The sequence below is a fragment of the Amblyomma mixtum genome, chromosome 8 (genome assembly GCF_055824585.1).
Source record: "Amblyomma mixtum isolate Tamu chromosome 8, ASM5582458v1, whole genome shotgun sequence".
Taxonomy (NCBI): Eukaryota; Metazoa; Arthropoda; class Arachnida; order Ixodida; family Ixodidae; genus Amblyomma; species Amblyomma mixtum.
This window is the reverse complement of record NC_143019.1, coordinates 82,279,329-82,293,952: the sequence shown is the minus strand read 5'-3', so window position 1 is coordinate 82,293,952 and position 14,624 is coordinate 82,279,329. Positions and strand designations below refer to the sequence as shown.

General features: G+C 48.8%; 1 protein-coding gene across 1 annotated transcript in view; it reads right to left on the bottom strand.

Annotated features, from left to right (window-relative positions):
* Positions 1-200: 200 nt before the first annotated feature.
* The window catches only part of Gnpnat (glucosamine 6-phosphate N-acetyltransferase), a 35,799-nt gene continuing 21,375 nt past the window's right edge, over positions 201-14,624 (bottom strand). Inside the window, exons 4-6 of the mRNA XM_089558590.1 lie at positions 6,450-6,580; positions 4,710-4,771; positions 201-2,578 (exon numbers count right to left, since the gene is read on the bottom strand). Of these exons, the coding sequence (XP_089414716.1) occupies positions 2,392-2,578; positions 4,710-4,771; positions 6,450-6,580 (380 nt within the window). The 3' untranslated portion in view covers positions 201-2,391. The remainder of the gene's footprint in view (positions 2,579-4,709; positions 4,772-6,449; positions 6,581-14,624) is intronic.

Below are 14,624 nucleotides of genomic sequence, written 5' to 3'. Positions count from 1 at the left end.
ATATTGTCCACTTCTGTCTACCCTTGTTCCCTTTGTTGAAACTGAAATCAGTTACGCGACATCCACACCTCACCAGTGCAAATGCGTCCATAGTGTTATGATCTGTCTGTTCCCGAAAGAAGTTTTTGCGGCACGAAGACTTTCGTAAAATATTTCCGCTCACTCAGACAAGAAGGCAAGATGAATAGAGGAAACAAAAGTAACCAACATTCTTGTTTATTTGTACTCCGGAAATTGATAAACAAAAAAATAAACACCAGTATGGAGCATGTGGAAAGACTAACACAGCAGTATCTGACATTTCATCGGAAGATGCCAACACAACCAACATAGAAATTCTCCAACAATAACAGACTGCGCTCTTCCATGATCGACGTGCCAGTTCTGAACCATCGCATCGATCGGAAATGGAAGCCAGTTTTTCGAGAATGCGAGCAGGAAACGGACATACAAATAATGGCAGCACCAGTAGAATAGGACGTTTTTTTTTCTACCAATAAACATATAATAAAAAAAATTTGGGCTTGGGCCAGGTAGTAATCCACTTTGAAGTTTTACAGAGTGCAAAAACCCCCAGAAGCAGTAGTGGCGATTACATGTGCACCAACATGAGGCCCTGGCCTTCGCCTAGAATTTACTACAAGGTCAGAAATATATATACACGAAGCTAGCGTAATACAATCACAACCAAGGCGGGAACACAAGGCACCAGAGTATTTGCCAATGGGCAGCAAGATATTGTATTTACCTGACTATGATTTTAATGCAAGACTTGCTATTGCCAGCAGGGGAAAGGAAAAAGGGACTGAATTATTTGGTATTGTTGAATTCATTTATAACATGACATTTCACTTCTAAAGTGTTGTCAAAAAAAGGCTTATTGATCAGTAAAATACGGAATTTTATCATGTTCTAAGGTGTTTTGTTTTGCTTTTGAGTCGGAGGCTGACACTTTTTGTTCATGTATTTTTTCAACCCTTACTTTGGAGCTTTTTTTACATGCTCCGCAAGATTATGGACAACAGCACAGTACTTGTTTGCAGCTACGTGCAGGCATGGTAGAAGTGAGTAGCATGCTTGGATCTGCCAGAACTGCACAATTCTTCATCACCTTTTTACCTGCTCGCAAGTAGTGCTTGTCGAAGAGAGGTTGTTGTCCAAAAGTGGGTTTTTGTGGGTATCAGACTTTTAGCAGAAAAACACACGGTCATAAGAAAGAGATTAAAAACAAGTCACGTCTTTGCTGTGCATGTTTTTAAGCTAGAAATTAGCCATGTACTCTGACAAGTACCCCAGTTTGCTCTCCTCTTGATGGTTGGGGGCATGTCATTCACAAAGCTAGCAGTAGAGTATCTAGGCTAGGTTTGTGTTTTGCATTTGAAGTGACACAGTCTCTGCCAGTTTATAACATTATCTTAGCTGCATAACATTCTTTGGCCACGGCACTGTTTTTTTTTCTGCCACTGTTCTTTTCACGTTTTTCTCGGTAGCATTAGCTTCAAGGCATTTTACACTACATTACTGAACTTAACTCTCACCATAAATCATGAACGCAGAGATTTTAATTTCCTACACTATTCTACAGTTTGCAGTGCCTTATCAGAGGGGCATACCTTTACTTAAACCATTATCATGTTAATTTTGCATATTTTGGACATAAATACATACTGTGGGTTGTGTTTATGAGGTGTAGTAAAAGGAGGACTCGTACCTATTCTATCGCTGTCTTAAACATGACTTCACTTGAGGATTGTTTGCAATAAAAAAAAATGAAAATACCTGAAGGAACACTTGCCTACGCTAGCACGAGACTGTGTTACGGCATCGCAGTGATTGGCAAAAGCGTAAGATCCCTTCTTGCAGGGTAAAATGAGGTCACAACATTATTCTCTGATCACTGGATCAATCTTTGACTGGGCATGTTACAGCTCCAGAGCCCTTATTAAAAAAAAAAAAAGATCCATCTTTAAAATCAGCACGCTTTTCAGTGCACTAGACACACCATCTTTATCTTTTTCCGTCCTATTAAGTACAATAACAGAGATACAAGCAACTTGAAAACATCTGGCCTCCATGGCCACTCGCATTCTGAACAAAAGCGCAAAAACTGCGCTAAAATGCAAAAGTTGACAGCAACAACAACCATCCTGGCAGGCTACACCTGTAACTGATTGCTTTCTCAAGCTACACATCAAATGTCTCCAGTTTACCCAGGTGCTAATATGCGTCACAGTATGGTATTCACCCTCATCATCACTACCACGTCTTCACCGGTTTGCAGTCTGGCCTTCTACAATCAACGTGGCCAAATAAAGGGCTCCCTTTCTTTCTCCCACCCCCCCAACACCCCCCAACCCCCTCATCCCCCGAGGTGCCAGTTGCCGCTCCCTGTCATTGGGCGGCAGCACCATCGGTCTGTGGAAGCTGGGGAGCAAAGCGCAGGCTCATGCTGTTGGCACTTCCAGGCTCGAGGGCAAACCCGTTGTTGGCATAGAACTTGACCACGGTGTCCTTGCAGTCGAGCGTCAGCCGATAGCAGCCGAGCCGCTTGCCAAGCCGCACCAACGTTTGGATCAGCCTGCCAGTGAAATAAGAGCATACGGTCATAGAGATCTGTCTTCAAACATCTACTTTTTGAGAGTGAGCTTTAAATGAGACTGTCCCGTTTGCTTCCTCTACCATTTCAAATTAATGATGGCAGTCAGATAGCATGTTTGCATCATTTAAACATGCAAATGTCCTTGAGGATAAATGAATACATTCATTCATTACATTCATGAGTCGGCTATTACACCACGGCATATATTCGCTAAAATGCCACAGCTTGTGCAGCAGACACTGCAGTGAGAATGCATTCTATCGTTTTAAGGGGTGTCTCGCTATTTTTATTTATTCAATTATTCGTTTATTTACTGTACACATCAAATACTGTAAAAAACCCCTTATAATACGAGGCTTTCTTTTTTTCAAATTTTAGCATGTCAGATTTCCGCCTCGTATTATACGTAGATCCAAACAAGTTTCAGTCAGAATCCTCGCGAGACGAGCAGGTTTTGAGAATCCCGCTCGTCGCGCCGCTCCGCTCCGGGAGCGACACCGAGAGGCCGTTCCAATCGCGCGCCCCCGTCTGAGCGTTTCGCGCATGCGCAGAAGCGCTACCGCTCGCTCGCTGAGCGGAACGGGTGCACAAACCCGCTCTGCGAGTGCCATCACGCTTTCAGCGAGAGGAGGCGCCCTCTAGCGGTGGCGTAGGTCGGTATAGTTTCGATTTCGACGCCACTTCACTACGCTGTCCTGACATCGCGACGCCAAGGACGACGATCTCACCTCGCATGACATCCGGACCGCGAAAGCATCGCTACCGCGTCAAGCGCTGCTACATTGTCAGTATGAGGTAGGCAGAGCCTGCATATGTTACTCTCGCCGGACATGGGCCTCTTTCAACTACGCTGTGTATTCGGATCGCGGACGCTTGGGCCAGCGTTTCCGAGGAGCTCGCCGGTTGTTATTTCAGGAAATGCGGGATATCTAACTCGCTCCACGGTACCCGTACACCAGGCGATGACGATCACCAAAGCTCCGACTACGGACACTTCCTAAGCGTGACGTGGCGCCAGCGCGTATGCCGGAACCGGTCTGTGCATACTTGAGACGCAGGACGCGAGTGGGCGCAAGCGCGGCGCCTCCATACATGCCGCTCGCGCTACACGTGTCGTATCCGGCGCGCCAGCGTACACAAATAATCGGAGGGCGTTCGGCTTCCGCGACTTCTGGTACGCCTTCGAGCTTGCTAAATTACATCTAGTATTATATGCGGGTCCGTACTATGCGCGGGTTTTTACGATATCTCTTAAGAGGCACTAGGTGAGCGGAAACATTATACGAAATTCAATTTTTTTTTTCCTTAGTGTTTGTGATGCAGACAGGAGTGGTGTGGAGTACAATGACTTATCTCCTGACCTACCAACTCCCTTGCCTTTTCGGGCGTCCTACAGCGCTCTTAATTTTGTTCTCGGTTTCGAATGGAAGCTGCAGGTCTGGCATGGAGTGATAGCTGCAACGCTTTTCCTGTGCGCGGTACTGGTGGACTCTCAAAATTCAGAAAGCATGCAGAGAACAGTAATTATTCTTAGGACCGAATGTTGCTGCTATCTGGAGGTACATAAGCCCTCGCTAGAAAGATATTCCTGGAACGTGTGGTTCTCTGATAAGAACGAGAAAAAATGGTTTTCTCTTTCCTCGACTGCCTTACGCCCTTCCACCGTGTTTTTTGCGAACCAATTAGCCACTCACGTTTAGGCCTCAGTTATGTGCAAAGCTACAGCCTGTCATCAGTAATCGTGTTAGAAAGTTGTAGTCAAGGCATTTCTGTAAAAGGTTGTAAGGCAATTATAGCCAGCATTTGCATATGAATTTTGCCTCTTTTTAGCATCAGGGGAAGCCCAATGGCTTTCAAAAGGTGCTAAGGACAGGTGAGGTTGTGGCGGTTCTATGTTCTCCTTTAACGTCACAGCCAGAGGAAATCGAAACTATAGTTTTAAAGAAAAGTGGCCTAAAAATTTGTCTAAACCACACCAGCATGTACCTTCCCTAGTTCTGTCACTTCTAAAGCCCCGCGCGCCTTTAACAAAAAAAAAATGGTGTCCGTAATCGAAAGCAAAAAAAAAAGTTGCGCTGATGCATAACAGGCAGCAGCGGGTACTACTCACAGCTTGCCCAGGTTACGACCCCGGTAGTCGCTGGAGACGACCACGTCCTCCACGTGACCTCTCTGAAACAGACGTGCATCCTTCGTCAGGTTTCAGGCCAGATAGGAAGGGGGGGGGGGCACCGACGCAAACTGAGGCGTCATGACCCAGTGTGTTCGCCACGCTTATATTTATTTATGTGAAACACCGCAGACCCAGAGAGAGGCATGACAGGAAAGACATCATGAACGAAAAATTGCAAAGCGCAGCATGAACAAAACCAGCAAGTCAATGAGCGGCGTGTACACTAAAGCGCCAGAGCTATAGACCTTTTTCAGGTGCGCGCGGCCATCTTTCGACAGCAGCGCCGTCTTGCGCCTGGGCGATTTCTCCGCCATGTTGGCTTGGGTGGCCGCCGCTGCAATACAGGCAGCGAGTACTCGCCGCGCTGTTCAGCCTTATACGAGTGCTGATTTTTGCATTATTTTGACCTGCAAAGTGTTGCACTGTATGCACTGAGCAACTGTGAACAAAATGGCCCGTGCTTCGGCGAGCGGCGACGCGGATGTTTCCCTGCAAGTTGTGCCGAAAATCGACATTGGAGGTGCGCTTCTACGCTGGTGTGCGCAATTCATTTAACAGCTTTCTTTTATCTATAATGGAGATGTTTATTAATTCGAGCACGAAACTACCGGGGGCATAGCAAACAAAAGCTGCCCGATTCCAACAGCCATGAGTGTCACGTGGATCGGCGGGAAGGTCCCCGGATGACCATGGCCAGTCCCCGGATGAACTTGAGCTCGCTTCCAATAGGAGGTTTTCGCCAGATATGGCCAAGACATGACACCCTTGGCTATTGGAGTCGTTGGGGAACTTTTGTTACGCATCCGGTGCTATAGGTGCAGGGTATGATTAGGGTTATTCGTTTTCGGGTTTTATATTTTTTTCGAATTCGGGGGGTAAAAATCGGGCGTTATTTTTCGGCTTGATAATAGGGGAGAAATCGGGTTTTTCGTGGAAAAACTCGGAAGTTCGGGTTTCATCGGGTTGAATTTGCAAACTAAGAATTTATTCGATTTGCTCTAACCGGTGGGTAATATTTAGGGCTATATTTTGGGCTGCCTTCAAGAAAGTACTGCAAAATTTGGCGTTTCTTTGGTAATTAATTGTTACTCGCAGTGAGAGGCAACGGTAGGTTTTGAGAAAAGAAACATTTTATTCACAAGGGCTGGTCATCGACGTTCTACACGTCCTTATTAACATACACAATCATCTGCTCTCCGTCTGGTCTCCATCTCCCTAATCATCTGGTTTCCATCCGAGACCTGTCTGGTCTCTGCAGGTACCTTAGCTGAGAGAACGTTCGCTCAACGTCACAGCTGCCATTAGCTAGGCACAACAATGACAACACTGCATTTGCTAGGCGCCTTGTCGGCCGCCTTGGCCGTCTCTATCCTGCGCGAACTGGAGGCACAGCAATTCTGTGGGCACAATTGTTTCAGAAACCGGGAAAAATCGGGTTTTACCCGGTATTTTAGGAACATGTTCGGGGTGGAAAAATCGGGCAAAATCGGGTTTTACCCGAAAACGAACAACCCTAGGTATGATGGATTCAGCCTGCTAAACTCCCGACCTGCCTCACTTGACTGACATCTCATTCTTTGGTTGCCTTCAGCAGTCACGTACGCCCGCTGTGGCCTGCACATATCGCACTGCTACTGAAAAGTTCCGTGTCACGTGACTCCGCGGCAGTCCGCTCACCGTGGCCAGCCCCCGGATGAACTTGAGCTCGGTGAAGAGTGTCGCCGAAGCGACCACTTTGCCCCGGTCGGCGTCCTCGATCACCGTGACGTAGTAGGTGCCCGCTGCGGCCTTCATCGCCCGGAACCTGTCTGGGCGAGCGAAAAAACAGAGGAGGGGGTTAGAATTTTGCGCGGGCTGCCCTCGCTTCCAACTCCTTACACGGCTCAACAGAGCTGACGCACTGTTCGCCACATTGCGCTTTTCTCGGAGCTTGCGGCCCATCAATAACCTCAGGGCGCCCGACACGCAAAAGTGGGGTTCGTTTAGCCCAAACTACCACCGAGTTCACACTGTAGATCGTATGAGGTTCACATTTAACATTTGAACCCGTGGAACAAGTTCTACGCTGTGACGAGAACATTTGGATGCAATTTTACTGAAGTTTGTCGGTATCCGATACGACTGAGGCTCCGAACTCCGTCCGCTGACATATTCCTGAGAAGTGTGGCTGGCTGGCACGCATGTTTTCACGAACAAGAAAGGGCAAGAAAAAACGGGACGGTGAAAGGGAGGCAACACTCGCGCGCACAAATAACCAACAGTTTCAAGAAAAAGAAAACATGGATATCATGGAAGAGGATCGAAGAAAAACAGCAAGGTAAAAGGGTAGGAGCAAATGAAGAAGACGGTGTCGCTTTAACAGGTAAGCGATCTCCATTGGGTACAGAGACAAGGGTGCTCAGGCGTCCATCCCCTGCTTTCTTTGCCTTCATTTTGATCGAGACTTCCGCGAAAGCCAAACGTTTGGTGTCTCCGCTGAAGGCTCTGGGGCTCACTTGAGCTCCCACCCTATAGATTCCTTGTTTAAGGCGTCCTACTCCTTAGTGCAAGGCCACATGATCGAAATCCGGCCCCATTTCGATGCGGACGGAGTGCAAAAACACCCGTGTATTGTGCGAGGTCGGTGCACGCCAAAGAACCCCAGGTGGTGGAAACTAATCCGGAGCCCTCCACTACGGCGCCCGTCGTGGGCCAGCTGCAGTAGCAGGACGTTAAACCCCGCATACCTTACCAACGAGTTTGCGCTGTGGATCGTCTTTATGAGGTTCGCTTTTTGCGCAGACAGTTCTAAAGCTGAAGACTGAGACACTTTAGACGCTCACTGTCGTGAGCTATACACCGTACGGTGGCCTACTGGGGTGACTGTCGACCGTCTTCTATCGTCCAGGCTAAAATCCTGTTCGAGGAACTACGACGCCGAAGAAGAGAGTCGCACCCTATAGCAGACGATGTGGACGCCAGCCTCGCAGCCTATGGGATATTCACCTGCCACTCCGCATGAGAGGAGTTGATGACATCAGAGCCATCATGAGCCAGTCAAAGAATCTACAGCCCCCGTCAAAAGTATACAGCAGAGGAGTTCGCTTCTAAGCTGTTTAACGGAGCTCCATAGGACATCTATCAATTCAAAGCTTGGGAGGGCTGGGGACTCGAAGCCATTTATCGTTCGAGAGATTACGGTCTCTGAGTATGCATAACCATGCACGCTGAAGACCTCGCAAGCAAACCCCTTGGGTTGTATGCTTTCGAGGGGGGATTCAACAGTGCACATCGATCTGATATGAACGAATCCTAGCGGACCTTTTCTTTATCTAACTCAACTACAGTCGAACCCACTTATAATCGCCGCAGATATAATGAACGTTCGCTTATTACGAACGAGGGCGGCGCGGTGCTATACCATCAAAATATGCGTTAAGGTTTGGTTTACGGGGTTTAACGTCCCAAAGCGACTAAGGCTATGAGAGACGCCGTAGTGGAGGGCTCCGGAAATTTCGACCACCTGGGGTTCTTTAACGTGCACTGACATCGCACAGTACACGGGCCTCGAATTTCTCCTCCAAAGAAATTCAACCGCCGCGGCCGGGATCGAACCCGCGTCTTTCGGGCCAGCAGCCAAGCACCATAACCACTGAGCCACCGCGGCGGCGAAAATATGCGTTAAGGAAACGGCAGTTCTCCTCAGATACAACGAACAACTGAGGTTGCATCACTTGATTATAACGAACGAGGAGGCGCCGTAAACTCGTCTTCGAAGTTGAAACACTTGCGCATCCAGCTATATCGAGGAGGCCAAGGCGCGCCTCCCAGGACCCGTGACACCAACCAGGAAAGAACATGTCGACCCAAGAAATCAAGAAAAAGGCGGCATTGAAACTATAGGCATCCGCCGGCCAAGAGCACGCCGATGGCCTATAAGGTCAGTAATTGCCTGCGTGGGCGCCGACAGGGCGAAGCATACCAAACGGAAGCCGAAGCGCGGTGCGCGCGACACAATGGCAACGTCGAAAGCGATATTGTTCATGGTCTCAGATCAACGAAGTGAAGCAATTTGAAATGTTTTTTTTTGGCCGCCGCGGTTGCTCAGTGGTTATGGTGCTCGGTTGCTGACCCGAAAGACGCGGGTTCGATCCCGGCCGCGGCGGCTTGAATTTCTTTGGAGGCGCAATTCTAGAGGCCCGTGTGCTGTGCGATGTCAGTGCACGTTAAAGAACCCCAAGTGGTCGAAATTTCCGCAGCCCTCCACTACGGCGTCCCTCGCAGCCTCGGTCGCTTTGGGACGTTGTCACAAAATTCGGCGCAATTTTGGGAACAAAGAAACAAAAACAGCGCCGCGCGGACGCGTCTCGCCGGCGTTGCCGAAAGGGGGAAAGGAAACCCCCGCTGGGCGCCTAGCCTGTGTGCGTGTGCTCTCTCTCCCCTCCACCACCGCTCACCAACGCGGCGTGCGCGGAGGGCATGAATCATCTACGCCGATTCCTCGTAGACGACGTAGGCCCTCGTCGGGGCGCGCGAGCGTCCAACTGCAGGCACAAATAAAGTTTACTCCAATCCCAATCCAATCTAGAACATCCGAGTTGCTTCTACAGCTGACGGGGGGAAAAGGGCGTAGCCTTGCGTGCACTAAGACACGTCCCCCTCGCCCATCGGCGACGGCGCCACGACAGTACACGCTCGAATCTTCGAGACGCGACCCCCGCACTCTGACCAATGGGGACGCGCGGCCGGCGAGAGAAAGGAAGGGAAACTATACGGGAGATACTGCGTGTATGTGCGCGCCTACTTTGGCGCGTACAACAAACAGACGGGAGAGCGAGCCTATAAAAGAAGGACGCTGACCGCTGTCAAGTCAGTCCGGACCGCCGTTTAAGCTTCATCGAAGCGCGCCCGTTCGACTCCCGGGGAAAACACCACTCGGCCAGCCACGGACCAACGAGGCAACATTCGCCAGTCTGCGGGACGGCATCGTCGTGGACCTCTGGTCGTCGGACTGTCGCAGTGCCCGCTGAACAAATTGTGTTTTGTTTGTTTACCTCTCTCTCTTGTGTTAGTGCACTTTAGGTGCAATATTGCCTTTGTATTGCATTCTTTCTCGAGTTTAACTTTGCACGAGTTGCATTGTTCTGATAATCACTTGTATATGTTTGTACTAGTGATTGTGAAATCCTCTGTATCGTCTCTTAGCTGTATAAACTTTGTTTTGTTTGTGAACCTTTGGCTCCGACCCATTCTCTGGCTTGCGACCAGCGAAAGCTGGGCACCGAACGCCCAAAAACCTCTTGTCTTGGTAGCTGGTCTCCGCTGAGTTTGCCACGCTGAGTCGAGGGCATCTCCTTTGAGTCCGAGACCGCTACCCCCACACGCTCTAAGGGTGTCTGGGAACTTCCCACGTAAAAGTGCGCGAAGTGTAGGTGACAGACGTTAAACCCCCAATAAACCATAAACCAACCAACCAATTTTAAATGTTTGAATGCCATGCTGGTCCCGCTGGTCACGTGGAATGCCTTCCCAGCTAGTTTCCCCTCTTGCGCTGCTATCGCGTGCAGGCAGAGCCAGGTAGCAGACAGTGCAGCTGTTACATTCTTTGTGCACTTGCGCTGCGCTACTTTCGTCGCTGCATGGGTCAAGGAACTATAGATAACGATGTAGGAGACACACATGTTCGGACGCATGTAGGTTTGTGGCAACACAGCGCTGATGCATAGCTGGCCCGATGCTGCCTCTTATGAATATACGTTCGCGCGGACGAAAACATCGCAGAGCCGTGCACTGACGAAGCCGTTGTATACGCATAGTACGAGCACTCCACTACACCGTTATGAATCTGATTATTGCGGCCGACCTTCTACCAGCTGCTGTGGACGCTTCAGTTACGGTTATTTATATGATTATATCCCGTTCCTAAATCACTGTTGGAAGCAAGTATCTCAGCCTGGAGAATGTGACCGCCCTAGAGGGCATACAATGTGACACAGTATAGTTTTGCTTTGAAGAAACAGACGCGCGTGACACAGTTTTTAAGGAATAAAAACGCCTCTTTTTTGGCGTATTTGTGGCTGTAATACGGGTAGTCCAGTTAGTACGACCGTCGGATACAGCGACCACCATCCGCGTGACCGTCAGCTTCGTTATAAGTGGGCTTGAGTGTATATACCTCTCCACTCAGCCCAACCTACGAGACACTGAGCGCTGGCAGAAGTTCGCACCAAACCGCGTCTGTGGTGTAATATCAGAGCCAAAGACTCTACGACACACGAGCTGCAGCTGAAGCCTCGAGGCGACAGTTCTTTGGTTGTGAGTCGGATCCTTTACCAACGTGTTGTTACACATGGAGTCAGGTGACCGTTGGCACACACCACTCGCCTATACGGATCGAATTCGGGTGTCCTGCAGACATTTGTCCCCGACCACAATGTAACGCCAGCGAATGCTAATGGAGGCGTTCTTTCAGGAAATGTGTGACCTGTAGACCCTCTATAACGTGCGGCACGCCTGTTTCCATAGCGAGAGACTGCCGGAAACAACGTTCACAGGCGACAAAGCAATGGATCCAGAGATGCCATGACGAAAGCAGCTCAATAGGGCTCAAGTGTTTCCAAGCCTTAGAAATCAACAAGGAGCGTATACAGTTTCGATGGGGGAGGTTGTACCGAGAACAAAGAACCAATCCTTCAACGCTGGCGCTTAGCGTGTCAGTTAGGACAGAGAAGAGCATCTGAACGGCTCGGGGAAAGCTGCAACGTAGTCGACTATGACGCTAAGAACCCCGTCGTGATCTTTAGGCAACTGAGCGAAGCTTCCCGTTCGCCAGTGCCATCGTGAGAAAGCGCTCCAAGAAGACCTGTGATCAACTTTACAACAGAGACACAGGGCAACTGCACCAAGAATAACTGTGAACCCAAAAGAACCGTGAACGAATGCATGGCGCATGTCAGCGCTTTCATTTGCAAGCAGGAATACAAAAATGGCCCTTCGTTATCGGGATTTATGTTGTTTTTTTTGCGGAATTTGGGGGGGGGGGGGGGGTGAAATTCATGCGCCATTTCTTTGGGTTAGATTCGGGCACAAATCGCATTAATAAAAAAAGAATTCCCGTGATTCGGGCCTTTTTTAGAGAATTTTCTGTAGCAAAAATAATTCATTATCAGCGCTTAGTTTTGTGCGAGACATGCAACGCTTTGTTTATTTGCTCACCATTTTCACAAACAATCTAGAAATGGCAGATACAAGAAGAAACCGTTTACCACAAAAAGTTTTTTTCTCTCAAGCGTTACAATCATTTCATCTCAAACATTTCTATTGCCATCATGTGGACCACACTGGCGCGTCTTTGCAAGACTTGTCCACCCCTGTGTGGTCACTCGCAATTTCGCAAACGTTCAAAACCACAGCGGCGGTTCGATACGCGCAACTTCTTTAGAGCAGGTAATCGTTAGCATCGATAGTGCTGTACAGTGATGCCACTATAAGAATTCGGTCTAATCTGAAGCTTTTAAAACGTGCTTTACGAACTTACCCTCACATTAATTTATGCCATATATGTAAACAAGGCTTAAAAGGGCATAATAAGGATAAACAATTAAGCAGCAACAGTATTATATATTAAGCAGAAAATATCAGCTGGTTTTCGTACAGTGCTTCCAGTCTTTTTTTGCACTGGCAGACGACATTTTCTTCGAGGCGAATTTTCAGGCAGAAACTAGGTGCAAGCAGATACTTAAGAATCTGCCCGGACTGAAAGAATCTGATGAAAGCGGGTTTCACACGAAAACGAAGAAAACCTATATACGCGAGCGTCTTTTCTTTCGAAATATCGAATAGCGGAATTTTACAGCAACGCGTACCGACTTCACCGCAGCTTTTAACACCGAGGCGACAGCTACCACACACAGCTGTTCACCCCCAGAGTCACCACTCATTAATCTCAAGTTTCACTCGGCTGCTGACCCGAAAGACGCGGGTTCGGTCCCGCCTGCGGCGGTCGAATTTCGATGGAGGAGAAATTCTAGAGGCCCGTGTACTGTGCGATGTCAGTGCACGTTAAAGAACCCCAGGTGGTCGAAATTTCCGGAGCCCTTCACTACGGCGTCTCTCATAGCCTGAGTCGCTTTGGGACGCTAAACCCCCATAAACCGCAAACCATTAATCTCAAGTTCATGCTAACCAACTCACTGAGAGATGAACGGTGGAAGCAACATCGCCGCTATCCACAAATTCAATGCAAGTACTACCACTCCAACTGTGGAATGTGGGCGTGGCCAAGACGTATTCATTGGCCGGAACAATGTAGCAAGGGCCTTTTGAGGCGCTAATAGTACGTGAACGAACAACTACGTTTCGACGATCGATGTAGCGACCACATGGATGTTTAGCTGTTCAGTTACGGCGATTTGTTAATTTCGTGAGGGATTGGCGTGTCGGAGACCAATTCCTAGAACGAGCGGAAGTGTAAGAGATCTCTGGGCCCCAGAAACTTTCCCAACAGAAAAGTGCCCATTACGAAACACTGTCGCTTCCATCCGAAGGCCGGCACTCACTTTAAAAACAGCTAAAAAAAAAAAAAAACACGGATGGAGACGCACGCAGAAGTGGAAGAGATATTACAGAAAAAAGCTTGGTAGGGGCTAGTTCGCGCTAGTAATTTGATCACCTGTTTTCAAACGTCCGCCAACGCAGGTATTATTGTGCTGCTAAAACCGCCTTTGCCTCAAAAAACCTAATTTTAAAAATCAGTGGTGGTCTTTTCTGGAACGAATTCTTTGTCTCCGTCTGTGTTTCTCTCGCGCTGTTTTCAGGCGTCAACTTCCTTTATTTTTGTATATAGTTCCTTTTTTTTTCGGAATTAGGTAACTGCATTCGCTGCTTCGTTTTACCCGAGGCTTTTTTTTATTGCGCAATGCATGAGGAATGTCAATATAAAAAAAATGGTTGGGGCTGAGCTAAGGTTAAGCCTGGATATCTCGAAGCGAAAAGCTGCGGTGATCCGCGATGAACACGCGCTTGCGGCGAACGTCAAACGATGACGCATAGCGCGCGGCAGCGTGCGCCTGTTCTATGGGCAAGCGCGCCTCAATACCCCTCCTTTCAAATGCGCACGGCTGCGGCGAAAGGTCGAATGGTGGCGAGGAGAAGCGGCGGCGCACATGCGCAGTAGCCGGCGCCGTGCGTGGCGTCACTCGTTCTGCGACATACGCCGGCTCACGCGAAGCGCGGTGTTGACTAGCGTAGTGAAGCTTTTCGCTTCAAAAGTAAGCCTTGAGCTAACTGCACGATGAACATGTTGCAATTAACTGATTTCGCAAACGAACGCTTTCTTATATTTGCTTTGATTAGCCTGCCGTGCATCACGAGCCACGCTATATAGGTCCACTCCAGGACAAGCGCTGACCTCCCTCAACGGGCCTGTTTTACGACATACAGGACCACCCAGATCGTTGAGAATTTCCTGACCTCCTCTGCCCACCTGACTCCCTGCTGCTCGCAACCGCGTTTCCCTTACCCTAGTCCACCTTGTAGGCCTAACCGACCAAGCTAGTCACCTGTTCTTTGCAATACGTGTCCTACCCAAACCTCTCATTTTCGTTTCCGCATTTCGCTGCAATTTTCAATGTGATTAAAGGAGTTACCCTCGAATATGGGCTCCGAATATTCGGGCTAAAATGTTGAGGGGAGGCGTTGGCGGCAGACCGGGTGGTACGATAAAATGTAAGCTGCTGGTGCCCGATCACGCAAAGAAATTTCAAGACTTGGTGGGAAACGGGGTATGTATTGCCGACACGTTAAGGAAGAATAGCGAGTCCTTGCAAAGGCTTAAAAATACGGTCAATGCTACCGTGCGGCTAATCAGGAGAA